The following is a 27,686-nucleotide window of genomic DNA, read 5'->3' as shown; positions in this document are numbered from 1 at the left end:
ACACACACACTGTGTGTTTGTGTATTCTTTCCTTCTCTGCGTGTACTGTGCCAGTGCTTGAATGACCTAAATCAGTTAATCAGCAGTTGGTCTCTCTCATCTGTGGGTTGAATTCCATATGGCTTCCCCTGGCTGGCAAACGACGTTCTGCTTCTCCCTCTCTCACTTTCACACTTTTCCTGCCGGTTTAATTTAATCCTGGCGTCCCTACACTTCCTCTTTGTTTCTGGCCAGCCCTCCGGGTGTGTGTGTGTGTGTCAGAGGTTTGGAAATGGGAGGATATGGCCTGGCCTACTCTTTAACAATCATGAAGTGGTCTGTTTTTGTTGTGTGTGTGGTGTAATGTGTATTCATTCATTGTGTGTGTGCTTACTTCGTTATGTCTCTTTTGTGTATGTGTTTTGGTACAGCTGAGGCAATGTGTTTCAACAGCAATTTCCTGGTCTGGCTTTGTTGTGATTGAGAGGGTGTGTTTCACTCTGTTGTTGTGTGCGTTTTGAAAGGTGTCCCCTAATAGGGCTTTCAGGATTATGACATTTTACCTGACAATTAATTCACAGAAATGATTGTGATTAACGATTGAATTTAATTGTTTTTTTTTGCTTTTTGAAGTTGCACGGGGCAGAAATGACCACAAATAACCTAAATATTCAAATAAATGAATGACATTGAAATCTTTATACTGTCCCCCTTAAATTAACAGCTGAAATAGCCGTTTTGCAATGCATCGCGACTCGTGATTTTGGAAAATGAGAATGTTTCAATGTGGAAACTATTATGACGATTATTCAAAATAATTTGATTATCTCAAATCATTGTGTTTTGTTGATTGTTATAATAATTGTGACAGGCCTATTCCCCCAACAGCACTTTGTCTTTGTGCGCACACATACATGTATTTGTCTTTGTGTGTGCTTTCGGTTGTGAGTTGTGAGTGTGTGTGTGTGTGTGTGTGTGTGTACTGGTAAGCACGTGTCATTTCATCCTGACATCCAGCTGGTATCCAGTCTTCTGTGTTTGACGGCCAGATCCCCCTCCCAATTATCCCCCTGCCGTGGTGGTGGTAACCATGGGTTACACTGGTCATAGGTTAGACAAGGCTCTGCTCAGCAGTGTTGCCATGTCTGATCAGTGATTATTATAAGTGACTTTGTGCTTGTCTTTCTGTAAAATGACTTGTAAATATGGTAGTTGTGTGTGTTGTGTTTGTCTGTTGTTTTTTTGGGGGGGAGGTTGTTTAACTTCAGTCAATGAGTTTTAAACACGTTTCTTTTCCCCAATGGCTTTGACTTAATTAAGTTAGTTTGCACTCTTCACTACTGTCTGAATAGCTCTCGATTCTGAGGCAGTCGAGTAAGCGGGAAATATCCGGAAGGAAGTCTACCTACAGCAGAACAGATTTGTTAAAACTTTAAATCCATTTATCTCTTCTCGATTATTTTCCCAGATTGCGTTTTTGACCAAAACAAGTGTTATTCACGGCTCGTAACTAACTGAATTCAAGTAAGATCGCGGCTGACTTACCTAGCCGTTTTTCTTCCGGTTCATGGCCCGAGAGTTCTTGGTCTTCAAAATAAGAGCTCGCTCTGAAAACACAGTGGCAAGGGCTAAACGCAGAGAGAAATACATTTGGCAGTCAGTGTAGAATAGATGCTTATTTGGGCTTTCTTCCAAGCTTGTTTGAATCAATGGCTCTCCTCAATTGCTCATCATATTCATGTTAAAGAAGCTCAAATGAATATGTATATTATTTGTCAGCTTGACCCCAAAAAGAAAATATTTTCTGCCAGGGAGTGGGACGCCCATACAAGATTTGTGTGTTTCAAAAATATTCCACATTTGTAACTTTGACTTTCTAAAGATTTGTTTAGGAAATATCAGATCTACAAGCTCAAAATGCAACCCGTTGTGGGCTTGTAGATTGTCTATTTTCAACTAGCCGGTGCATACAGTGTATGTAGGTTTAAAGTGCTCAGATGATAGTTGCTTTTTTTGAGTTTGTTGTCATAGACCTGTTGCTTATTACACACACACACACACACACACACACACACACACACACACACACACACAGCTCCTCCTGTCTACATGTCGAAGTGTCCTTGGGCAAGACACTGAACCCCAAATTGCTCCCGATGTGCTGGTTGGTACCTTGCATGGCTTCCGCCGCAATCGGTGTATGAATGTGTGTGTGAATGGGTGAATGTAATGCACAATCTATGTAAAGCGCCTTGGATAAAGGCGCTATATAAATGCACCATTTACCATTTTACACACACACACACACACACACACACACACACACACACTGCTGCTCATGTCTCACCAAGTTCTGCTAGTGCCAACTGAAGGGCAAAGCTGCAAAAATCATCCATGAATATATCCTCTAATATTAACCAGCCGGGGGAGAAAAAAATAACTAATTATTAATTGACTATTTCAGGTTAATATATTGTCATTAAAAGTATACTTCAGGGACAGCTCCTGGGGGAAAACGATGATAATTTCATTTTATAATTAAATTTAGTGTGGAGCGAATGTGAAGTCGTAACACCAATTCTGAAGTGCTCACCAAATTAATTTGATTAAATACCTCTAGTTTTTTTGGACAGAGGTACAAGTTGGCATGTTTCCTTTACCGAGTCATGGGGAAATGCTTAGGGATGTTTTTGACTGGGAAAAAATAAAATAAACACAATTAGACTCTGTTCAAGATAAATCCACACGCAGACATCTTGATTCTCATTGCTGGCTAATGCTCGATTGGTGTCATTATTTCCCCACCATCTCTCATTGGAAGTAAAATATGCCCCGAAGCCATGCAGACGGATTTCACCTCCAATCATTGTGTTCAGTCGATGGGAGTTATCTGTGCATGTGACCTGATGAGACTTGTCTTTGGCACCAGCTGCTGGGTGGAGGGAAAGGTCAGAACAGACAAATTTGGCAGCTTGCCATAGTCCACTCTGTGGCCATTTAGAGAGAGTGTGTCTGTGTGTGTCCGTGTCCATCATGAGAGAAACCTCTGTGCACTAGTAGAAAGCTGTTTCGTTAGTGATTAAACCTATTGCGGTCTGGCTGTTAAACAACCAAAAAAGCCCCTGCAAACAAGCAGCCAGCAGCCAGACACCTCCTGGCAGATTGCAGACCCAGTGACCCAGACTGGATGCTGCTAACAATCAATTCTCCTACAGCGCTGCTGGTTAGACCTTCGCTCTGGAGCGAAATCAAACAGACCATTAGTCACCGATGTCATTCATTAAAGGTTGTTTTTTTGCCTGCAGTGTGCCACGTTATAGTGATATAGGAGTGAATGGTAATGAGGATAATAATAAAACATCATTTGTTAAATGCACAGAACAATGTCCCAAAGGGATATTGGAAGGAGCACGAGGGAAGATGCAAAATGTAAAGCAGAGGAAGAAAATGCAACCGAGAAACGATGGTTGGTTGTTTACTCTTGCAACAGATTTCAATAAGGCTGGCGGGCCGTGTACATTGTTTGTAAACTATGTTAATGAGATAAATGTATCACAGTGAATTTCCATTATAATCATAATAGCTTGAATTTATATAGCGCCTTTCATGAACCCAAGGTCGCTTTACAAAATGTACCAACAACAATCAACAACTATATGCCATAAGCCTGAGAGAATAAGTGTCTTTTCAAGGCAGCCTTAAAAGAGTCCAGTGTTGGAGCATGGCGAATCTCTATTGGGAGAGAGTTCCACAGGGTGGGGGCTGCCACACTGAATGCTCTGTCCCCGAAGGTTCGCTTGACTGCCTTGGGGACAGAGAGGAGGTCCAAGTTTGTGGACCGCAGGTTCCGTGTCACTGGAGGTTTATGGATGAGCGGCCTGAGAGGTACTGTGGAGCCAGGGCGTTTTGACATTTGTAGGTGAGAAGGAGTTTATAATTGATACGGAACTTGACAGGAAGCCAGTGCAGTTGTTTAAGGGTGGGGGTGATGTGCTGCCAAGGCTTGGTGCGGGTGAGAACTCTGGCAGCTGAGTTTGACATACTGCAGCCTGTCCAGGTACTTGTTTGGGATATCCCACTGCAGTAGTCCAAGTGGGAGGTAACAAATGCATGAATGAGGGTCATGGCCACGGAGTCGGAGTCTGGAGATGTTCTTAAGGTGGTTTGATATGTGACTGGTAGGATAGTGTTGAATCCAGAATTATGCCCAGGTTGCGGACTTCCAGAGATGGAGTTATGGAGCTGCCATCAACATGAAGTAGGAAATGTCCAACTTTCTGGAGCAGTGCCTTTGGAGCCATGACCATGAGCTGTCTTTGAACTGTTTAGTTTGAGAAGGTTAGTGGTCATCCAAGCTTTTATTTCAGACAAGGGACTGAGGGGGGAGCTGAGTGGAAGGTGAGATGCTGAGATACAGTTGAGTATCATTATCATCAGCATAGCAAGGAAAGCTCAGACCATGGTGGCGAATAATCTGACCCAGGGGGAGCATGTAAATGTTGAACAGTAGTGGACCAAGTACGGAACCTTGTGGTACACCGTGGTTGACCGGGGCTGGGTGAGATCTGGAGGAGTTGATGGTGACAAACTGTTGTCTGTTGGAGAGATATGACTGGAACCAGGAGAGAGCTATGTCTGTGAGGCCAAGGCAGGCGGTGAGGCGGTCGAGGAGGATGGTGTGGGAGATAATGACATCCTCACATGACCATGAATATCCTAACTGATGGGTAGCCTATTAAAGGATGACTTCACCCATTTTCAGCATGTCTTCATATAATTGGTCCTCACTAATGCTCATAATATGGCACCATTTTTGTTTAATTGGTCAGTGTCTCAATGGAGGGCTTTTGGAGTGACAGTGGTGGAAAAAGTACTCACAATTTTTGTGAGCTTGTAGATCTGCTATTTTCAAATATATAATATATAGTGTTGAAGTGGTTAATGTATGTTTTTGTAATAACAATCAAAATCTAAAAAATAACTAGTTTTCAAATAATCTTATTGGAGTAAAAGTACAATATTTTCTTCCTAAATGTTTTGAAGTAGAAGTAAAAGTATTGGACATTTGAAATACTCAAGTAAAGTACAAATGGCTCAAAATTGTACTCGAGTACAGTACTTAAGTAAATGTTGAAATCTTGTTTGGAAAAACTGCGTAACAATGATGTTACTGATAGGCGGGTTTCTGAAGTGTCCACAGCACTCCTATGAGACACAGATCAAGTAGATATTTTTTTTCATTTATATATATATATATATATATATATATATATATATATATATATGAAGATAGGTTGAAAATGGGTGAAGTCAGGGGACACGCAGGGCTCGAAATGTTTAATTAACTTTATACTATTTTTTTCTTTTACAAATTTTAAAATGAAGGAGCACCAGACAAAATGTAGGAGCACCCACCAAAATCTAAGGAGCACCAATATGTAATCGATTTTTTTTTTTTAAACATTCATAAAAACAAATATAGCTGCAAGCAGCGATAAGGCGGGACCAAGAAAGAAGACTATACGCAATAAGAACAAATAAGAATCACGGGCTGAATTGTCACTTATTACAAAATTAGACTTATTATACTTATTACACTATTATACTATTACACTATTACACGTATTACACTATTACAAAATTAGATTTATTATACTATTATACTATTACACTGTTGCACTTATTACACTATTATACTATTTCACATATTACACTATTACACTATTGCACTTATTACACTATTACACTATTACAAAATTAGACTTATTAAACTATTACACTAACTAGTATCTCTATTACTGTGATGCCATGTCCTAGTGCCTGATGGGTCAAATGTAATCTACTTCAATTGTTCAGTTGAGTCATCACAAAACTTGCAGCCCACAATGCATACACTGAGTTGTCATTACCCGGATTTGAACACACAACCTTGTGGTCCAAAGGCGAGAGCTCTACCGACTGAGATATGCAGACAGTCAGTTGACTCATTCTAAACAGTAACATCATCCAGTATTCATATAGGTATTAGGTGCAGAAGGAGTTTAAAAAAACAGCAATTTTCATTGGCTCATAAAAACTAAATTTTTTCACTTAAAAGAAATGTACTACGATTATTTGTCCGTATAGGTCCAAAGTTCACGTGTAGAAGTTTTTGTGCATTTTGTGATCAAAGATCCTGGGAGGAGATACATTTTAACTGTTTTTCATATCATTCAAAATGGCGGGTGATCTAAAGGTCAAAAGTCAGAACACGAAAGTTGTTCGGCATGAGGAGACACATATGTGTATCAAAGTGCCATTGCCAACGGTCAAACTGCGTAACAATGATGTTACTGATAGGCGGGTTTCTGAAGTGTCCACAGCACTCCTATGAGACACAGATCAAGTAGATATTTTTTTTCATTTATATATATATATATATATATATATATATATATATGAAGATGGGTTGAAAATGGGTGAAGTCAGGGGACACGCAGGGCTCGAAATGTTTAATTAACTTTATACTATTTTTTTCTTTTACAAATTTTAAAATGAAGGAGCACCAGACAAAATGTAGGAGCACCCACCAAAATCTAAGGAGCACCAATATGTAATCGATTTTTTTTTTTACATTCATAAAAACAAATATAGCTGCAAGCAGCGATAAGGCGGGACCAAGAAAGAAGACTATACGCAATAAGAACAAATAAGAATCAAGGGCTGAATTGTCACTTATTACAAAATTAGACTTATTATACTTATTACACTATTATACTATTACACTATTACACGTATTACACTATTACAAAATTAGATTTATTATACTATTATACTATTACACTGTTGCACTTATTACACTATTATACTATTTCACATATTACACTATTACACTATTGCACTTATTACACTATTACACTTATTACACTATTACAAAATTAGACTTATTAAACTATTACACTAACTAGTATCTCTATTACTGTGATGCCATGTCCTAGTGCCTGATGGGTCAAATGTAATCTACTTCAATTGTTCAGTTGAGTCATCACAAAACTTGCAGCCCACAATGCATACACTGAGTTGTCATTACCCGGATTTGAACACACAACCTTGTGGTCCAAAGGCGAGAGCTCTACCGACTGAGATATGCAGACACAGTCAGTTGACTCATTCTAAACAGTAACATCATCCAGTATTCATATAGGTATTAGGTGCAGAAGGAGTTTAAAAAAACAGCAATTTTCATTGGCTCATAAAAACTAAATTTTTTCACTTAAAAGAAATGTACTACGATTATTTGTCCGTATAGGTCCAAAGTTCACGTGTAGAAGTTTTCGTGCATTTTGTGATCAAAGATCCTGGGAGGAGATACATTTTAACTGTTTTTCATATCATTCAAAATGGCGGGTGATCTAAAGGTCAAAAGTCAGAACACGAAAGTTGTTCGGCATGAGGAGACACATATGTGTATCAAAGTGCCATTGCCAACGGTCAAACGGTTCATGAGATATGCACGTTCAAAGTTTGCATTTTCAATTGAGTGCTATAGCGCCATCATTTGGCCAATCGTCATGGGCTTCGTATAGTCACCGTTTGGCATGGCCCTCTATCAGATTACTGCGTTTCGCGAAAACCGACTGCACGGTTCAGCCGGAACAGCTATTTTTGGCGGAAGAAGGAGGAGAAGAAGGAGAAGGAGAAGAAGAAAAAAAAACACAAAAACAATAAGTGACCAAAGTCACTACGTGACTTCTTGGTCCCTTAATAATATACATTTTACAAATAATAATATACAATGATGAAAGTAGTTAAAAATGCATGCCAAAATGTCTCTCTTCAAAGAGACTGAGGCATCAAACGTCTCCAGATGAGGACCCTCTAGTCTACCCCAGAGCCATAGAGTATAGCGCCACCATCAACACACACAAAAGTTTTTAGTTCCAGTGGGCACATTCTCACACCCTATGAGCACAACTAAAGCCAGAATGTCAACATTGATGACATATGTACAGTACACTCCAGTCTGTCATTATATAGAGAAGCACCAGATTTGACACATGATCCCGCTGTCTAGACCACAAGGCTAACAGTAGCTGATTGATGACAGAAAACTGCAACAGTGTTGCCATATTCACATTTCCGTTCAGTCAGAAAGGTGAGGGTTCAGGCTTGTTTTTCACAGCCAGCGGCTGATTGTCCCCGACAGACAGACTGGGATGTTCTGTTATAAATTAGCATGCTGCTTTTTTCATTATCTCCAACAGGCCCATATTTATTTTTCATTTTTACCACACACAAGGCCGTGTAATAACTTTGCAATAACCCCTAATAGCTATAGCTATTGCGTCCCAATTCGTTAAAATCGTGCACTTGGTGACAAGTTTTAGATTTTTGGCATGGTGGTAGGTATGGTTATAAGGTTTTCAAAAACCATCGCAAACGAGTTGGGCTCGCCCCCTAGTGGTCTGTTTGCAATTAATCTAATATTAAATGGGTCAGTATATGGTTACAAATCAAAATAATTGATAAAAGAGATTTTCCAATGGATTCTATTATTATTGGGTATGCTAAATGACATACAAAAATATTGGGGGAAAATAACTGGAAATTAAGGCATCGTTTTCAAGATGGTGGCTGCAGTGAGCTTAAAATGCCTATAAACTGACATAAACCAACCAGAGTGGCCTTGTGGTTAGAGTGATTGGGATGTCGGGATTCACTCCCTGGCCATGTCGTACCAAAGACTGTCTGGGACCAAATGCCTCCCTGCTTGGCACTCGGCATCAAGCCTGTGAATTACTTGCCTCTGGGTGTAGATGTCCTACAGGGTTGGCAGTGTGTGTGTGTGTGTGTGTGTGTGTGTGTGTGTAAATACATTGACTACGCACGCACGCACACACACACACCCCCTCCTGGAGGTCTCGGATCACCCACTTCGGTCTGAGTTTGAACTGTTGCCCTGAGGTCATCGGCTGAGGGTGCCCACTGCAAAGACTAATCGGTTCAAACTATCCTTTGTCCCGGCTGCTATTCAGCTGCTGAACAGAAGATGGCTCTTAATTTTTGCCTCTTTGCAGTTTGCACAGATTGCCCACTAATGCACTTTTGCTAACGCTGCTACTTTTGAATGTAATGAATTCTCTGTCTCTAGTGCCTGTTAGGATTTAGTCTTTTGTAATGAGTATGTTGAATGTCGTTTGACACACACACACACACACACACACACACACACACACACACACACACACACACACACACACACACACACACACACACACACACACACACACACACACACACACACACTTTTTCCGTCTCCAGACTAATTTTAAAAGCTTAACCGTAGGCCTCAGAACATCCTCTGTTTTTTCCTCCTCCTTTCCTGACTATAATTCAGTCAGAGTGGTTTTGTTCTCACTCTGTTTTTCCTCCCATCTTCCTCATCACTTCTGTCTGTCTGTCTGTCTCTCTCTCGTTGCCTCTAGCAGTGAATAATACGTCAATCTAGTAGGACCTGCTTACTGATGTGTCTCTCTCTCTCAGGCAGTGCAGAGCTGAGAGGATGGCTCACTCTAAAGCTCGAGCCGCAGATGGGAAGGTCACCTACCCCCCGGGGGTCAAAGAGATCTCCGACAAAATCTCCAAAGAGGAGATGGTCCGCAGGCTCAAGGTCAGTGCAGTAATGGAACACCCTATCTGACTCCAAGTCCAAGCATGACGTCCAGTCAGACTTACAGCTTATACATACAGCTCCGAACAACATCCTTACATCAATGTTTTTTGCCACAGGGTCAGCAAAAGCTTTCTAAACTCCATAACTCTTTTTGACAGCTATCTCTATCGAAAAGAACACATGTCAGCAACAAACTTAGCAACCTAGGCCAGAGTTCTAGGTCACAGGTTTACTAGACACAACAAAGCATGCATGCCACTGCCAGTAGAGATACACACCCATAACATAACATTAATATGTTATGTTAATATGATTACAGTTTAACATAAAGTAGTCATTAATACATTTGAGAATTTGTATTCTATTCTATATGTCAGACCCCAAACGGAAGACTGACCAATGTGTCCTATTAGGCCAAGCAAAATAATAGTTTGGTCTCCGGTTGGCTGTCATTTTTGGGCTGAGTTGGTAGGGAATTTATTGTATTATATATATATATATATATATATATATATATATATATATATATAATTTTTTTCGCTGAAAGATGGGTCGCAAAGATTTTTTTTTAATTTTATTTAAAAAACTATTTAATAACTTTTGCCCGAGTATAGCCCGAGTATAGCTAGCTAGTGCTACTGGTTGAAAGACAAAAACATAGCTAACGTTATCTAGCTAGCTCACACACACTACACAGTAGAGTTCTTCATGGGTCCAAAAAAATGGTTCCGAAATCCAAAATAAATCGCAAGACAAACCAGTACACAGTAACGTTAACTGTCAATCCACCCGTCGTGCTCTCCGGGACGGAGAAGCCGACTTTTCTCTCTCGTAGTAGCCTATAAGTCGAGTACGTCGTTAAACAACTTGAAAAACTTTGGCTTTGGTTAGGTGTAGGCTACGTTTTGTTGGGCTTTATATATGGATATATTATCCATATATAAAGACCTTTTTGGTCTGAGGATTTTGCCTTTTTTTTTTTTTTACCAAATGCCAATACAATCAAATGGGTCGCGCATATTTAATAGTCGGTCGGCAACCGGAGACCAATGTATTATTTTGCGCGGCCTTACACCTAAGACAGGCAGCATCTGTAAATTGCTTTAAAATACACCCAAGACCTTTTAGTTGATTTTTGTAATCTGTGTTATTCACATGGTCAGTTTTTATATTCATTTGCTATTATTATAATGTTTGCTTTTTCTGTAAAGCACGTGTGCTTTGTTCTTACTCTTTTAAATGTATGTGTAAAGCACATTGAGCTCCATTTCACAGTGTGAAAGGTGCTATTCAAATAAAGTTTATTGTTATTATAACGGACCAATGACAATGTCTGTGTGTCCAGATGGTGGTGAAGACCTTCATGGACATGGACCAGGACTCTGAGGAGGAGAAGGAGTTGTATCTGAACCTGGCGCTCCACCTGGCCTCAGACTTCTTCCTCAAGCACCCGGACAAGGACGTGAGGCTGCTGGTGGCCTGCTGCCTGGCCGACATCTTCAGGATATACGCCCCGGAGGCTCCATACACCTCGCCGGATAAACTGAAGGTTCACTTCACCTCTACTTTTGATTATTATTATATGGGGTGAACCCTCATATCTCCATGCAGAAAAGTTTTATGTCAAATATATCAGTATTAAATAAATGTATGACTAACTAAAAAGCACATTGGTCTATTTTGGTATTTGTTAGCAATCCATCTCCCAGTGGTCTAGCGCATTGTAACAGGGACAGACTCCCACATTATCGGGCTGATACTGGCAATAAGCCTCCCCTGACCTACTTAGCTACGTGTATATTGGAACATGGTTTTGGCCAAAAGGTTTCCACTGTGACAATATGTGACTATAACAGTACAGTATGTATATGGGGCACTATAACAGTACAGTATGTATATAAGACATGGGGCACTAACAGTACAGTATGTATATAAGACATGGGCCACTATAACAGTACAGTATGTATATAGGACTATAACAGTACAGTATGTATATAAGACATGGGCCACTATAACAGTACAGTATGTATATAGGACTATAACAGTACAGTATGTATATAAGACATGGGCCACTATAACAGTACAGTATGTATATACTATGACGGTTCATTAGTAATTGTGCGTGTCTGTTACAGGACATCTTCATGTTCATCACCAGACAACTGAAGGGTCTGGAAGACACCAAGAGTGCTCAGTTCAACAGATACTTCTACCTGCTGGAGGTACAACACCAGTGATTGATTGCATGTTTGTGATAAACTAAAAAGAAGTCAACAGTTTAAGGGCCCCAGACGGAGGTCTCCGTCCTGTTAATTAGTACACTCTGATGCCCAGGATGGAGATTGATTAACAGGACGGAGATTAATGATATCAAAACCGATCACATCGCTCCACAGCCTAGGAGCGCCTGTTGTGCAATACTCGATGTTGCGTAACAGTGGGACGTCATCGAAAATGTCCCCCCCCCTGTTTAGCCGACGAGACTGAAAATCTTAAAACGTTAATAACTCACGATCTAAATCATCCCGTCTAATTCTAAGAAAAGGTGATGTGTTAGACGGTGTACAGTCGCTAGTAGCGGTAGATTTAATCATACCTCCCGTTGTCGATTGCAGTTAGTGTTTTGGCTGTCATTTAGCTGCTACACCCACATCCGGGATAACATCCGGTCCGTCGGTAAAAGTGCTCCGCTGCTATAAATCGCTGGGCACATTTATTTAATGGTTTAAATAACTCCGGGCAATTAAGGTGTTAATCATTTGCGTGAGATATGATATGCGTGTTTCCCCCCCGCGTATCTCGAGCACCGTCCGACCGGTGGACTTCAGACTTGGTGTGTGTATCGGTGAGGGCCTGAAGAAGTGGTGTGCCGAGTGGGAAGTCGTCGGAACAGTGGTTGTCCAGAATGATCTAATAAAGCCTGTCTGTCCCTTTGTATGCCCATATACTATACAGATCTCTGTATGGTTGTCTCTGTGGTGTGAATAACATGGTCTCTCTCTCAGAACATTGCCTGGGTGAAGTCCTACAACATCTGCTTTGAACTAGAAGACAGCAATGAGATCTTTACCCAGCTGTACAGAACGCTGTTCACTGTCATAAAGTGAGTACCATAGCCTGTGTGTGTGTGTGTGTGTGTGTGTGTGTGTTGCATTCATTGTCATAAGCATACAGCAGCAGTGAATCTGTCAATTCAATTCAAATGGCTTTATTGGCATGAGAAAACATACGTTTACATTGCCAAAGCAAAACATGGAACAATACAATCAAAACAAAATGTACAATTAAAAGTCAGAATCTCCAGTAAATCAATTTCTATGTACCAAGATCACTCGATGAATATGTCTCTTGCAAACCTTCAGTGCACGTCATTCCCTGTGTCTCTCGCTCATTATAAAGAAACAAACAGTGGAGCCATCTCTCTCTGACCCCCGCCCACCTGCCCGCCTCACACACATGCACCCCCCCCCCCCTTACACACATGCACCCCCTACCCCCTGTATTGTCACTCTTTCTTGCTCTCTCTCTCCCGCTCTTCCCTCTCTTCCTCATGTTATCGCTTGCTCTCTCTCGCTCTGACTCCACTCAACACAACCTTGAGGGCTGAATTCTGCAGCACAGAATTTGGCACGTTGCCATTTGAACAAAAGTGTGTGTGTGTGTGTGTGTGTGTGTGTGTGTGTGTGTGTGTGTGTGTGTGTGTGTGTGTGTGTGTGTGTGTGTGTGTGTGTGTGTGTGTGTGTGTGTGTGTGTGTGTGTGTGTGTGTGTGTGTGTGTGTGTGTGTGTGTGTGTGTGTGTGTGTGTGTGTGTGTGGCTAATGTGCTGACAGAAGCTGTGTGTGTGCGTGCGCATTTCTCCCAGTGAATGGGAGTTAATGAGACGAGCATTGGTGACTTGTCAGTCATTGACACACCAGGTCTGATAATAAGCCATGCTTCTCCATTGTAATGTAATCTACAATCACTACACCGTAACACAGGGAGGGTAATGGAGTTTTCAGCATGATTGATAATTCTGTAGTAGCGAATTCAATGCACCAAGAAAAACTCCCTGTCTTGTTCTCTGTTTCACTGTGTCCTCTTGAAAGATATATCGATACATCTCCTGCCTCTTCATTTATCTTATGTGTCGGTGACTTTGTTTTCAAACCTGTGACCTTATTGCTACAAATCGGAAGCCCCCAACCACACGCACGCACGTCGCACGCACTTGTACTGTCATTAACCACTTGAAACCCAGTATCCATATTCTCGGTGGAACATTATCCCGAAATTGCTGATCTACAGATCAGCTATTTTTGGCAAAGAGATTTGGTGTTGACGGGGAAAAAGCGGTCCAAGTACAGGTCCAAATATCAGGTCCAGTTCACTTAAATCTAGAGGGTTTAAGTGGTTAGAGCTGGACGTTGCTAATGCTGGGAACCGTATGTTGGATGTTTTGATTGATTGATTGATTGATTTATTGATTGATTGACTAGGCTGTTAGTGGTTAGGATCCTTGATGAACCTTGTTTGTTTCCACAGCAACGGTCACAACCAGAAGGTGCACATGCACATGGTGGATCTGATGAGCTCCATCATCTGTGAGGGAGACACCGTCTCCCAGGAGCTGCTGGACACTGTACTGGTCAACCTGGTACCGGCACACAAGGTACGAAGTAACACACACACACACACACACACACACACACACACTTGTAGTAGATAGGCTACTTTCGGTGTGCGACACTGGCACACAACTATCTAAATCAGAGGTTCCCAACCACTGGTACTTGTACCTTGAGCCCCCCCTCTGGTGGTACACAGGAGTCGCCCAAAAAAGGAGAAAAAAAGTGGAATGAAATATTCACATTACTATTTACTACAGGTAGTTCTTCTGACCAAGCAATTGGTTGAAATAGGCTCTCCAGCCGTGCTGACAGCACACCTAGCCGTTCTCAAGAACGGATTAATCACATTAGAAATACCATCAGTTGTGCTGATTAGTGATTAGATTATTTTCTGAGGTGGTACTTCAGTATTAAAAGGTTGGGAACCAATGGGCTAAATCACGCATAACTAACTCTTACCCCTAAATGTAACCCTCTACATGCCTAATCCAAACCCAACCTGAATATATTTTTTAAATGTTTTCCCCTAAATGTAAACCATTCAAAACAATTCCTCTCGTGAGGAGGACCAGGAAAATTGACTTCAGTCTTTCTCACATTCTACTATACTATTGTGGGGACATTTGGCCTTCAAGTGTATAGTAATCCAAGTACACACATGCATGCACACACACGGCACACCCACACATGCACAGTCCAAGCACAGCTAGGATGTGTGTGTGCGCTGCATGTCCAGTCTCACACTCCCCCCAAAGAGGCACAGGGTTCAGTAGCAAGCAGTTCATGCTCATATCATGTCTTCCATGCGTTGTAATTCAGTGAGACCCCTGCAGCTGAGAAGGGGTAACTGCAGATCAGAGCAGCAGCACATGCTTCAAGTGTTTTCTTTCAACCCTTTACTGTTTGTCAGTTGCACATGAAAATATCGTTGTTGTCGGGCAGAAACCTTGTGATTTTTATGTTTCGTCCAACTTATTCATGCAACTGTGTCGCACTGTTGCAGCATGCTATTATCGCTATTGCAAAATAATAGGTGATTATGGCCTATCATGCGGTATAGATATCGTCTCGTCGGGTGGAAACCCGATGTCCCAAACTGTTGCTTTTCAGGATTAAAAAAAAAAGAAAACACACCCGTGTGAACTGAGTGGTGCAACTCCCCTCCCCCCCCCCCCCCCCCCCCTCTCTCTCTCTCTCTCTCTGCCTCTCTCTCTCTCACATTAGCAGGCAACAGTGCAGCACTATCTCTCTCTCTCTCTCTGTTTCTGGCACAACAGCGCCACTTTTGCCCCTACTGCTACTCATAGTCACATAGGTTAACACATAGTCACATAGGTTAACACGGACATTGCTGTTCCTTGGAGTGGTTGCACCACTCAAAAATGGCAAAAGTAGCAGATCTACAAACGGGTCGATTTGCGCCACATTTCGAGCTTGAACACCTGCTTTGATGCTTTTGTGTGACACTGCAGTATGATCAAGTGGGCCATTAATTAACACAAAAAAAGAAGGAAAAAAAAAACCCAGAAAAATTTGGAGATGAGAGGTTTCTGCCCAACAGCGACGATACAGTATGTAATGACTGACACCACAGATGGTATACATGAAGCCTGAGATGCACATGGGATCCATGCCGTTCCCATATGGATCTAGAGTTCCATACGAATCCCCCCCCCCCCATTCACACATGCGTAATTATGGCTACCATGTTATTATTGTCGACCTCGTTTCCATGTTCTCTCTCTCTGTGTGTGTGTGTGTGTGTGTGTGTGTGTGTGTGTGTGTGTGTGTGTGTGTGTGTGTGTGTGTGTGTGTGTGTGTGTGTGTGTGTGTGTGTGTGTGTGTGTGTGTGTGTGTGTGTGTGTGTGTGTGTGTGTGTGTGTGTGTGTGTGTGTGTGTGTGTGTGTGTGTGTGTGTGTGTGTGTGTGTGCGCGCGTGCGCGCGCGCGTGTAGAATCTGAACAAGCAGGCGTACGACCTGGCCAAGGCTCTCCTGAAGAGGACCGCTCAGGCCATCGAACCCTACATCACTAATGTGAGACGACAACCCTTCGGTTTTCACAATGAGTGGTGTTTGAATGCAAGGCATTTTGTTCATCATGCATGTCCACAAGGAGTTTGTAGAAGTCTGCGTATGCGTACCTGACCCATACCGGTTTTAAACTGGAAAAATGCACTGATTATAAACGCAATGTATTGAATTTCAGTGAATATACTGAAAATACTTTGTGCTACTCCTCCAGACACGTTTTAAAGTATGTAAAGAAATTACACTGCTATGATTAATATTTCATTTAACCACATAAAAAGTAAAACAAACAAACAAACAAAAAACCCCATGGAAGCACATCTACTATTTCTCCCTCATTGAGAAATTCAGGATCTATGAATAATATTAAAACTCACCCAGTGCCACAGCGCCATCTGGTGAAGGGCTCTCGCTGCCACTAATGCATTGTATGAGCCATACTCTTAACTTGAAAGCCGTGTTGGCCAGAAACCGCTGAGTCAGGAAGTAAAATCCTGACTGTCCCGTGATTGTCATTTAATCCACCCAAAACATACTTTTGGTAAGTGAAATACTATCGTTTAGATAAATCAGACACAAACCAAGCTTGTTTTTGGTCTAAAAAGTGATTCAGAGATATTTACGTTCTAAGTTGCTGTGTCCCATAGCAAGCATAAGCTAGCGGACTTATCTTTTCCGGTTTGAGCCGGGTTTTTTTTCTTCAACTGATCGAATGGGAGTGTTATATGGGGAAATTGGACGCAGCTCAGCACCGTAATCAATTGATATTAAAAAAGGCGTGATAAGATAAGGTGTCATTGGCAACAAGGTACATACGAAAATAGGAGTCAAAAGGCGCACTCTGCAGTCTGTGAGTTAAAATACCACAACCTCTCAGCTCGCCCAGACGCCCACCACTGCTCCCGCTGCTCTAAGCAAAGACATGTCAGGTTTCAGCAAGTGGCTTATTTGCATATTGGACCACAATAGGAATGTAGGATTGGTGACATCACACGGCTGGCTCAGAAGTAAAGAAGCAAAGAATCTTTCAGTCCAACATTCAGTTGAATAATATGAAAGTTACAGGTACATTCTGATAGGGAAGATCAGAGTAAGCAAACCTGCACTTTTCTGGGCGTTTGTTCCAGACATGTGCTGCATAAAAATGGAATGCTTATTCACCACATTTAGTGCTTCAGTGTTACATTTTTTTTATTTTTAGACTAGCAACTGTATTTTTAAATCAATTATTTGAGGAGCCAGTGCAAAGATCTGAGAAGTGGAGTGATATGATCCACTTCATTGGTAATTAGTATGGACTCGAGCAGCAGCAGCAACTGCAGTCATCTGATTTAAAAATAAATTATCCAAATAGTGCTGAGACATACTGTATGATTGGTCCTTTAACTTTGATATATTCTTAAGATGATTCCAGGCTGACTTGTAATGGTCTTAATGTGGCTGTTTAAATTCAGGTCTGAGTGACTCCACTGAGATTTCTGCCTTGGCTTGTTAACTACTTGTTCATGAAACGAATGCAAATACTGGCCCGTTATATCGACTGGCTGATACATCAGTCAGGCTCCAGTTTGTGTATACGTAAGAAAATGAAGGGAGTGTCTAAGATAGAAGAGATAAAGCGAAATCACTATATGTCGACTCTGTCAGGTAGAAACCCACTATGTCCAAAAATGTCTTTGTGCAAAAGTAGCAGATCTACAAGCTCAAACCGTGTCGCTTCGTGCTGTGTTTCAAGCTTGTAGATCTGCTACGTGTTAGGCATTTTTGTGATGCTGTAGTATGATCAAGTAGGGCGTTAACGAAAAAACGTAAAAGGTTAAACTATGGAGAAAAGAGGTTTCTGCCTGACTGCAAGGATATACTGAATCTGTACTGTACGTATTCTATCCATACTTTTCAATCCCTCAATTCATGGCCCTGTCTGTAATGTCTCTCGCAGTACTGTTGTAGAAGGCAGAAGTGTTCACTTCATGTCTTTTCGACATGCTTCTGTCACTTCCGTCTGCTATTCTCTTATAGCGTCCCACTATGAGAAAGGCAGCTTGTGTATGAGTCTTGTCTATCCTGTCACCTCTTATCTGTCTCTTCGCTCTCCATCAGTTCTTTAACCAGGTGCTGATGTTGGGGAAGACATCCGTCAGTGACCTGTCAGAACACGTGTTTGATCTTATCCTAGAGCTGTACAACATTGACAGTCACCTCCTGCTGTCTGTGCTGCCTCAGCTGGAGTTCAAACTCAAGGTACCAGACTCACTTTAAGTCCTGTTTTACACTTGCTCGTACGCCAATGTTGTTGTGTGTGGAAAAAAGCAGATCTGTAAGCTCACATGATGCATGCAACATGTTGTGAGCTTGTAATAATGCACTGTCGACTCCTTGTAGTGTAGTGAGACTATAGCTGCTGTGTGAGGTTTAGAGCAAACTAAGGGAATTTCACTTGCGAACCAAGGGACTCTACCAGTGCGCCTCAGCCTGGCCCTACATGTCCGGTGCGTCACAGGAGCAGGGACAACAGTTGTGGGAGGGATAGACAGTGGAGCAGCTTGGACAGTCTTTTATCTTTTATTCGGGTGCTAGTACAATAAATGACTGACGTTTTTATCTTTTATTCGGGTGCTAGTACAATAAATGACTGACGTTTCGATCTCCCTCAGGGTCATTCATTTCACTTGCTGTTTACTCTGTGATTGGTGTTACTGGTCTTACTATTCCTTATTACTAGTCCTTATTATTAGCAGTAGTAATACAAGTTAATAATAGTGCTTGTACTACAAGCAGTAGTAGTATTGCTAGTAGCAGCACCATCCATAGACATGAATACATATGCATACACGCATTAGGAGACTGTTATGGTTATTTTAATTGTGGAGAGACCTGTGACCTACACGTATTAGGAGGCACGGCTCGTCATAGCATAGCCAAAGTGACATATTACACACATGGACAGCCACACCAATAGGGTGTCCCCTGTCAACGCATTGCTCCAGTGAGCAACAGCAGCCAATGCGATATTAGGCGTAGCAGTAATAGTAATGACACTAACAGTATTGGTTAAAAAAAAAGAGTATTGTCAGCAGAGCAAAAGCAATATTATTTTATTATTCCTCACATGTGTGTGAGAGTGTGTTTTATAGGCATAATGATGCCTCAGCAGCACTCTGCTGTGATGGATCAGTCTCATTAGCTGTTAGCAGAGAGCCTGCATCACCAACACAGTCCTCTGTCGCAAGTTGCTTTTCCACTGCATGATACTATACTGCTCAGCTCAACTCCAGTCTACCGGCTTTATACTGTGTTTTCCACTGCATGGTGCTATACCTGCTCAGCTCAACTCCAGGCTACGGTCTTTATACTGTGTTTTCCACTGCATGATGCTATACCTGCTCAGCCCAACTCCAGTCTACCGGCTGTGTTTTCCACTGCATGCTACCTAATCCACTGGTTCTCAAAAGGTTTTCATGTCAAATAATATGTAATTAGCAGAAAATGTTTCTGCCAGGGACCCCCAGAATCAAACATTTTAGGTCAAATCTTCCAGTACTCGTGAGGTTTGTTTTAGCTCTAATCCCTGGAGGTGGCAGCATGCGGTGTCGGTGGTAACACTCCATCTCCTTTATGTACCTGCAGGTCTGTCTAACGACCTTCTTTACATGCTCTGTCTGTCCGATTAACACAGTACTTCATTTACATATTACCATATCATTCCTTTTATGTCCTCTGCATTATTGGACTATTTCCGTCCTTGCATCTTCATCTGCATTCATCTCTCTCTCTCTCTCTCTCTCTCTCTCTCTCTCTCTCTCTCTCTCTCTCTCTCTCTCTCTCTCTCTCTCTCTCTCTCTCTCTCTCTCTCTCTCTCTCTCTCTCTCTCTCTCTCTCCCCCCCCCCCCCCCCCCACACTGATTGATAGATGAAACTGCTTCCCTTTATGAGCTATGAAAGTGATACGGCGGCTGAATGTGGATGACTTGTTATAGCTGTCAGCTTCACATCTTTGTTTTTTCTCTGTCTGTCTGTCTCTCAGAGTAACGATAATGACGAGCGGCTGCAGGTTGTCAAGTTGTTGGCTAAGATGTTTGGGGCCAAAGACTCTGAGTTGGCGTCGCAGAACAAACCTCTGTGGCAGTGCTACCTGGGCAGGTGGGCATCACTGTGTGTGTGTGTGTGCGTGTGCGTGGCATGTAGTTTGGTTCTTTTTCATCCGTGCTGACTGCCAGAGGTGGTTCTCCTTTGAATATTCAGTACTTAAAAGCACCTCCTCTGGCGGTCACTGGAGATTTATAGAACCGTTTTTAGCGCAGTTGAGCGTTGGTGCTCAGGGTGGTGTGTGTGTTGGTGCTCAGGGTGGTGTGTGTGCTGCTGTGATGTTCCAACTGTATGTGTGATGTTCCAACAGGTTCAATGACATCCACGTCCCCATCAGACTGGAGTGTGTCAAGTTTGCCAGCCACTGTCTAATGAACCACCCAGACCTGGCTAAAGACCTAACGGGTATAGCATTGATTTACTAGCACACACACAGACGAGTTTGTTTCGTTTTTTCTGCATTCTGCAAGTCTGAAGCCGAAAAGTATAGCAGATCTACACAAGCTCATGTTTCTCCCACAGAATTCCTGAAGGTCAGGTCACATGACCCGGAGGAGGCCATCCGCCATGACGTCATCGTATCCATAGTAACGGCCGCCAAGAAGGACCTGGCGCTGGTGAACGATGCCCTGCTCAACTTTGTCAAAGAGAGGACCCTGGACAAGAGGGTGAGTTGAGTGTGTGCGTGCTGTGTGTGTCAAAAAGAGGACCCTGTGTGTGTGTGTGTGTGTGTGTGTGTGGCTCAATCTGTGTTTTCTTCAACTGGTTGACTGTAGAACAGCAAGAACATATAGGCAATAGCCAATATAGCCAATTGTTTAGGAAATAGACACAGGTCGGGGGAAACCTTCCATGCTGTTTCACAAATCACAAATTAGGACTTGATGGCCTGACAAAAAGTTTAATTTTGCTTTGTTCCATGGGTCTAGTGGCGTGTGCGACTGTGCGTAAAGAGGTTCACTTTGCTTTGTTCCCAGTGTTCATTTTGTTGACTAGGGTTTGACTAGGGTTTTTCAGAAGACTAAATTGGACTAAGTCTAAATAAAAAATATTCTGAAAAAATGTACACCGTTTGTTCCATGGGTCTAGTGGCGTGTGCGTAAGGAGGCCATGATGGGCCTGGCGTCCATCTACAGGAAGTACTCCCTGCAGGGGGAAGGAGGCAGGGAGGCGTCCAAACAGATCTCCTGGATCAAAGACAAGCTGCTCCACATCTACTACCAGAACTCCATCGACGACAGGTAAGGTTAAAGTTGAATGCCTCAAATCTGTGATTCCTTCCACTGATGTGGATCAGCAACATAATATAAGGTTTAGAATGATAATACCTAAACGTCACCATGAACCTTTCAGTCATGAGATTTGATTTAGCTTTGTTCCATGTACACACAATGTGTGTGTTTGTATTACTATACTTGTGAGGACCGTGACAGCAAATTGAGAGCGAGTGAAGAGAAAGTATACATGCAGGGGAAGAGATGGAGAGTGTGTGCGTGGGTTCAATATTCTTGTACCCTCTTGGTATTTAATTATATCTGCACGTTGCTTGAGGAACACTGTACTTATTATTGGAGTTATACCAAAGTATAGTTTATTGCATGTTACAACAGCATGACATTGGCTGTTCTCACTCCTAGTTTGAGTCCTGCTGAAGAGCGTCATAGCCTGATTACAGTATCTGTGTATTGTAACAAGATCAAATGATTGAACTGCAATGTGAGACGAGGCAGGTTGATGAGGTTACAGATGACAGACAGACTGATAGAGAGAACAGGGGAGAGCGAAAGAGGCCATGTCATGGACGCGGAGAGAGAGTATTAAAGAAGTCGTGAGCCACATTTCCCCACAAGTACACGTATAGTAGATTTTGGTCCTCAAAAGAGACATGGATGTTTTATGGTTGAAACAAGAATTGATGACATCAATTAATTACCAGCTACTGCCTTTTATCCCATGGCTGAGAGGTCGGCTAGTGGCAAAAGGTGTGTGGTTGCCTAGAGACGAGGCAGCCAATCAGGACGATAGGTTGTCACTACAGCCAATGAGACACATAGGTCTCAACTACAGCAAGTGGGCGTGAAAGCACAGCAGAGAGAACATTGGCCAGCTGTGCTTACACAGCAACATCTTCATTAAATCATTGTCTTAAAATGTTGATGTCCTCACCAGTATAGTAATGCAAACCTGTGTGTGTGCACACAGACTCATGGATTAATGGTATTTTGGAATCCATAGAAGCCAAAGTATGTTACGCAATGAAAATAGCCGATCTACAAGCTCTCAATGTGGCATAGATGCCGCTTGCAGATGGGCTGTTTTTGGTTATCATTTTAAGCATTTGAAGTGGTCAAACAGGCAATTTATTCAGAAGCATTTTACATCAAATCAGTCTTGGATATTTCATACTTTTCATAAAGCAAAGGTTAAAGCCTCAGTCTGTGGCCGTATGTAGAACAGCAGGAACTGTTTAAGAAACAGCACTAGTGTGGGGGACACCTTTCACACTGTTTCACAAATCACATAACAGGACTTGGTCACAGAAACATTTTTCAGTGGTGATATTTCATTTAGCTTTATTCCATGCAGACTGCTGGTGGAGCGTATCTTTGCTCAGTTCATGGTTCCTCACAACCTGGAGACCTCGGAGAGGATGAAGTGTCTATATTACCTGTACGCTACGCTGGACCCCAATGCTGTCAAGTAAGACACACACACACACACACACGCGCGCACTCTCTTTTGCATAATCACATTAGAAGAAATCATTGCTCAATAAACATGGTGTTGAAAACCCTTGTATCTTAACCACACATGATTGCCATGAGCGGATGTAGAATACGCACATCGACAGGCTGGGTGCTGGGCTAAAGAAACTTCAGTAGATATTGGATGGAGCCTGCACACCACAGGTACAAGAAAGACGTTCTTTATTGAGAATTCCGACAACGTTTCGATCTATTTGATCTTCATCAGGTCATGTGAACATACACAAAAGTTTGTACTTACCAATACCATATTCTATATTTTCTGTTATTGTGGGGAAAGCCTTCGCTGAACATAGCTGATCGAAAGTCGATCTGCCATTTTCTGTGAGCTTTACCCACACTACAGATGCTGGGGTTTAAGTGGTTACTAACTGAACCAGCTGGAACCTGAAACCATGATTTCATGCCCCTGACCAATCAAATGCGTATGCATGCAGTGTTGTTTCTACTCCCACACTCACCCTGCTCCCTAGGCTCTGACACACACCTACACGCTTTCTCACTTCTCCCTTTTAGCCGGGGAGCCAGTCACCCACAATTTGAGAGGACCTGTGATGTCATGACATACTTTTTATTTGTGTTTTTTCTATTAATTTGGTCATTAAGGTCCACAGAATGAGAGGTCTGCTCTGCCGGAAACACTGCGAAAAAAAAGTTATGGCCATTTTTGTATACCACACCATAGACAACCAAGATATAAGGCAAAAATGTCCAAATTTCATCATGCTTTAAGTAGCATGTGACATATCAAACTAGAGGGTTTTCATGATTCTGAATCCATTCCAAGCATTAGTTTTGTGTGGATATGTGGATATGGCAGAATTTAGGCCAAGGAGTGTTTTTCGTGCAAAACTAATGCTTGGAATGGATTCAGAATCATGAAACCCCCTAGTTTGATATGTCACATGCTTAAAGCATGATGACATTTTGCCTTATATTGGTTATCTATGGTGTGGTATACAAAAGAAATTTCGCCATGTTTCCGGCAGAGCAGACCTCTCATTCTGTGGACCTTAATGACCAAGTGAATAGAAAAAAACACAAATAAAAAGCATGTCATGACATCACAGGTTAATCTCTATTCCTTGAGCTTTTGGGCCTGTGGCTCCCCGGCTATTTTTATCTACACTCTCTTATCTCTCCATTATCTTTCCACTCTTTACCTCTTCTCTCTCAATTCTATTCAAAGGAGCTTCATTATTGGCCTGAGAAAACATGCATTTACATTGCCAAAGCAAATGTGGAACATAACAAACAAAACAATGCATGTACAATTACATGGGAATAAAGACATGTGCAAACAGAACCATGTTGTATTGCAACGTAGAGGCAGGACTATCTTATGAAACTATATAAAAAAAATAGTAATACATCCATATAGGAAAGGTTAGCATGGTATAAGCCTTTGAAACGGTTAACGTAACGGCAATGTTTCAATGTTTTGCATTCACTTGGTATAAAACCTTTGGGAGAAACAGCAGCAATTTATTCAAATGTACTTAAAGGTAGTTCATAATGGCCAAAGTATTTCTATGTAAAGAGATAATTTGGTGTAAACAGTGCAGGGATACACACAATGTGTTTTTTCTCTCTCTCGCTCTCTCTCTCTCTCTCTCTCTCTCTCTCTCTCTCTCTCTCTCTCTCTCTCTCTCTCTCTCTCTCTCTCTCTCTCTCTCTCTCTCTCTCTCTCTCTCTCTCTCTCTCTCTCTCTCTCTTAGGGCTCTGAATGAGATGTGGAAATGTCAGAACATGTTGAGACATCATGTCAAAGACCTGCTGGACCTTGTCAAACAGCCCAAGGTAACAGCACTACTCTGCATGCATATATGATCAGTGGGTTACTCATTACCCATGTCAAGTTTCCCTTCAATTAACTGTTCAGGATAATTACGCACGCACGCACGCACGCACGCACACACACACACACACGGTCTGAAAGTCCTGGCTTGGGTTTTATTCTAAGTTTATAGATTTGGACTAAAGAAATAGACTTGAAATATACTATTAATAGTTTATTTTTTCTCATCAATTTGTACACAAGATTTTTTGTATGTTTCGATTAAGTCTAGAAAACAACAGAATGTGAAAAGGGGAAGGTGACTGAATACTATCACTATCACTATACTATGTTCTTAAATTCTTTCTTGCGCTTTTGTCTGTGTTCAACATCATGTCTAGTCGGAAACAGCCAGCAAAGCTGTGTTCGCCAAGGTGATGGTGATCACAAGTAAGTGACACACACTCACACGCACATACTTTGTCTCTTAACTGTAGTTTGCCATCAAATCTAAAATAGTATACCGTTGCTGTAAATGTAGGTTGGCAACATTGTACTTTATATCCAGTCAATATAGTTATTATTTAGCCACAAGCTCTTGTTAATACTTGGTTTAGTATTTATAAAACCCACAGAAAGACATAACCACGTTCACTTTTAAAATTGATAAATACCTAGCTACCATAGCCACTCTTGTGTGACACTAGTAGGCTGAAGTATTGATGAAGCATTAATGGTTAGTGTTAATGCCCTACTTAATGCCCTAACATTGTAAATATGTATTGTTTCTACCCGAATGACTGCTGTCTCACCAAAAAAATGTGTCATTGTGTGTGTGTGTGTGTGTGTGTGTGTGTATCTGTGTGCGCAGGGAACCTTCCAGACCCAGGCAAGGCCCAGGACTTTGTGAAGAAGCTGGCCCAGGTGCTGGATGACGACGAGAGGATCCGAGACCAGCTGGAGACCCTGGTCAGCCCGTCCTGCTCCTGTAAACAGGCCGAAGTGTGTGTGGTGAGTGCAGTCTGAAGGGTTCGCTTAAACCATGAACCACTTGAACCCTGTATTACTCTGTTGACCCGGGTCCCCCCGAGCTCTGTAGGTGTTGAGTCAAAACTCAGTAGTGGAGTTCTTGCTTGGCATCTCAAAAAACTACACTTCCCAGAGTGCAACACAATATGGCCGCTGCTCATTAGGAGCACCTGAAGACTATAAAAAAACCATTCAAACAATGGTCTGTTGAAATGTTTATTTACTTGAATGTTTGGAATACTGCTTTAATGTGTTCATGGTTTGACTACCATTTAAGTTGGTTTAAGGAACACATTGTAGAACACATTCATTGTATGTGTTGGGTTCTGTGTTCACACTTGACAGTGTTTTGGGAATTAATTCACTTTATTGTGTTTAAGTATAAATTACAAAAGAATAAGACAAAGATAAAAACTGTTAATCATTTACATTTAAGAATTTAAAAGACTACTAAGAATGTGGACAATTCATGGTTCACCATATGTTAAAGGTTTAAAATGCCTATTTAGAAAAGAGCTGATCTACCAGCTCAAGGTTCAGCTATTTATCTTTCTTTATTCCAAGTGCTTAAATGGTTACTTGATTTGAAACGTATCTATTCCATTTAAATGGTTAATTTGAAGTGTTTCATTTAAAATGCTGACTTTAATAATTTGTCTAAAATATTGACTTTAATAAATTGGAGGTTAAGTCATTTAATTTAACATGTAATTGTTTAAAAACAAGAGTGGTTAAAAATAACTTATTGATTGGAACTTTTTTCCACTAAACACTGAATCACTTTGGCGAAACAGCCGATGTACACACCCAGAATAGGGGCATTAGAATGATACCTAAACATCTTCATTACATTTTCAGCTTTATTCCACGAGTCTACACTACAGTGTATGACTTATATGGATAACAAATGGGCGTAATGATTCCGTGTTTGTGTGTGTTTGTCCTCAGCGAGACATTACTAAGAAACTAGGGAGTCCCAAGCAGCCCACTAACCCCTTCCTGGAGATGGTGAAGTTCCTGTTGGAGAGAATCGCCCCGGTCCACATCGACACAGAGTCCATCAGGTATGGGTTGTTTTGGTCTTACTTTGTTGTTTCTGTGTTTCTTATCTGTACGTGTCTTAACACTTTCAGGGCTTTAAATTGTTTAATCCAACAATCGACTCTGCTTAATACGTGAAACCCGCTATTTATTTAATGCGTTTAATTCACCGTTTTAAAATAATTAAAAAGAAATAGCGGATGTGTCGCGAACCTGGTGACGAGGCCGTCGCGTTATGATGACGAAACCGGAAATCATACTTCCGGTCTAGTCTGTAGGGCTTCGGGGGGAATGAGCTCAATGCAAGTGAACGGGGGACTTGTTTGGGCTTCAATGCGCTGTGCAGGCTGTGATCGTTTTGCATTGTCATGGCCGCTGGTTCTTCTGATCATAACAAACCATCGGACTATTTTTCGCCGGGTTTTCGTGGTTTCCCTCCGCTATAGCACAAAACCATGCTTTTATCAACGCTTCCAAACCCATAGTTTTTTAATCTAAATGTCCCATGCACGGGGCAAAAGCGATACAAGCGGCTTCTTGATTATTTTGGGGTGAATGGTGGTGTGTTCGTGTTCTTGTCTCACTGACAGCACTGCAGGCAGGCAGCGCCCCCAGAGCCTTAGATGAGCGCTCCTAGTGACTAGTCTCATGCTACTCATCGTTGCACACGGAATGCGCATTTTCAATGCAAAAACTCCTCTCGTCCCGAAACCGGCCCG

The 27,686-nt window shown here is 41.8% G+C and overlaps 1 protein-coding gene across 1 annotated transcript in view; it reads left to right on the top strand.

Annotated features, from left to right (window-relative positions):
• The window catches only part of pds5b (PDS5 cohesin associated factor B), a 52,048-nt gene that overhangs the window by 4,161 nt on the left and 20,201 nt on the right, over window positions 1–27,686 (top strand). The window contains exons 2-17 of the mRNA XM_079507707.1: window positions 9,502–9,628; window positions 10,977–11,180; window positions 11,767–11,853; window positions 12,637–12,734; window positions 14,156–14,282; window positions 16,195–16,275; window positions 18,370–18,510; window positions 20,294–20,409; window positions 20,666–20,760; window positions 20,878–21,023; window positions 21,445–21,596; window positions 22,942–23,055; window positions 24,839–24,920; window positions 25,299–25,347; window positions 25,769–25,908; window positions 26,875–26,990. Coding sequence (XP_079363833.1) covers window positions 9,521–9,628; window positions 10,977–11,180; window positions 11,767–11,853; window positions 12,637–12,734; window positions 14,156–14,282; window positions 16,195–16,275; window positions 18,370–18,510; window positions 20,294–20,409; window positions 20,666–20,760; window positions 20,878–21,023; window positions 21,445–21,596; window positions 22,942–23,055; window positions 24,839–24,920; window positions 25,299–25,347; window positions 25,769–25,908; window positions 26,875–26,990 — 1,856 coding nt within the window. The 5' untranslated portion in view covers window positions 9,502–9,520. The remainder of the gene's footprint in view (window positions 1–9,501; window positions 9,629–10,976; window positions 11,181–11,766; window positions 11,854–12,636; window positions 12,735–14,155; window positions 14,283–16,194; window positions 16,276–18,369; window positions 18,511–20,293; window positions 20,410–20,665; window positions 20,761–20,877; window positions 21,024–21,444; window positions 21,597–22,941; window positions 23,056–24,838; window positions 24,921–25,298; window positions 25,348–25,768; window positions 25,909–26,874; window positions 26,991–27,686) is intronic.

The sequence above is a fragment of the Electrona antarctica genome (genome assembly GCF_951216825.1).
Source record: "Electrona antarctica genome assembly, chromosome: 8".
Lineage (NCBI taxonomy): Eukaryota > Metazoa > Chordata > Actinopteri > Myctophiformes > Myctophidae > Electrona > Electrona antarctica.
Note: the sequence above shows the minus strand (reverse complement) of the source record. Positions and strands in the feature narration are given on the sequence as shown.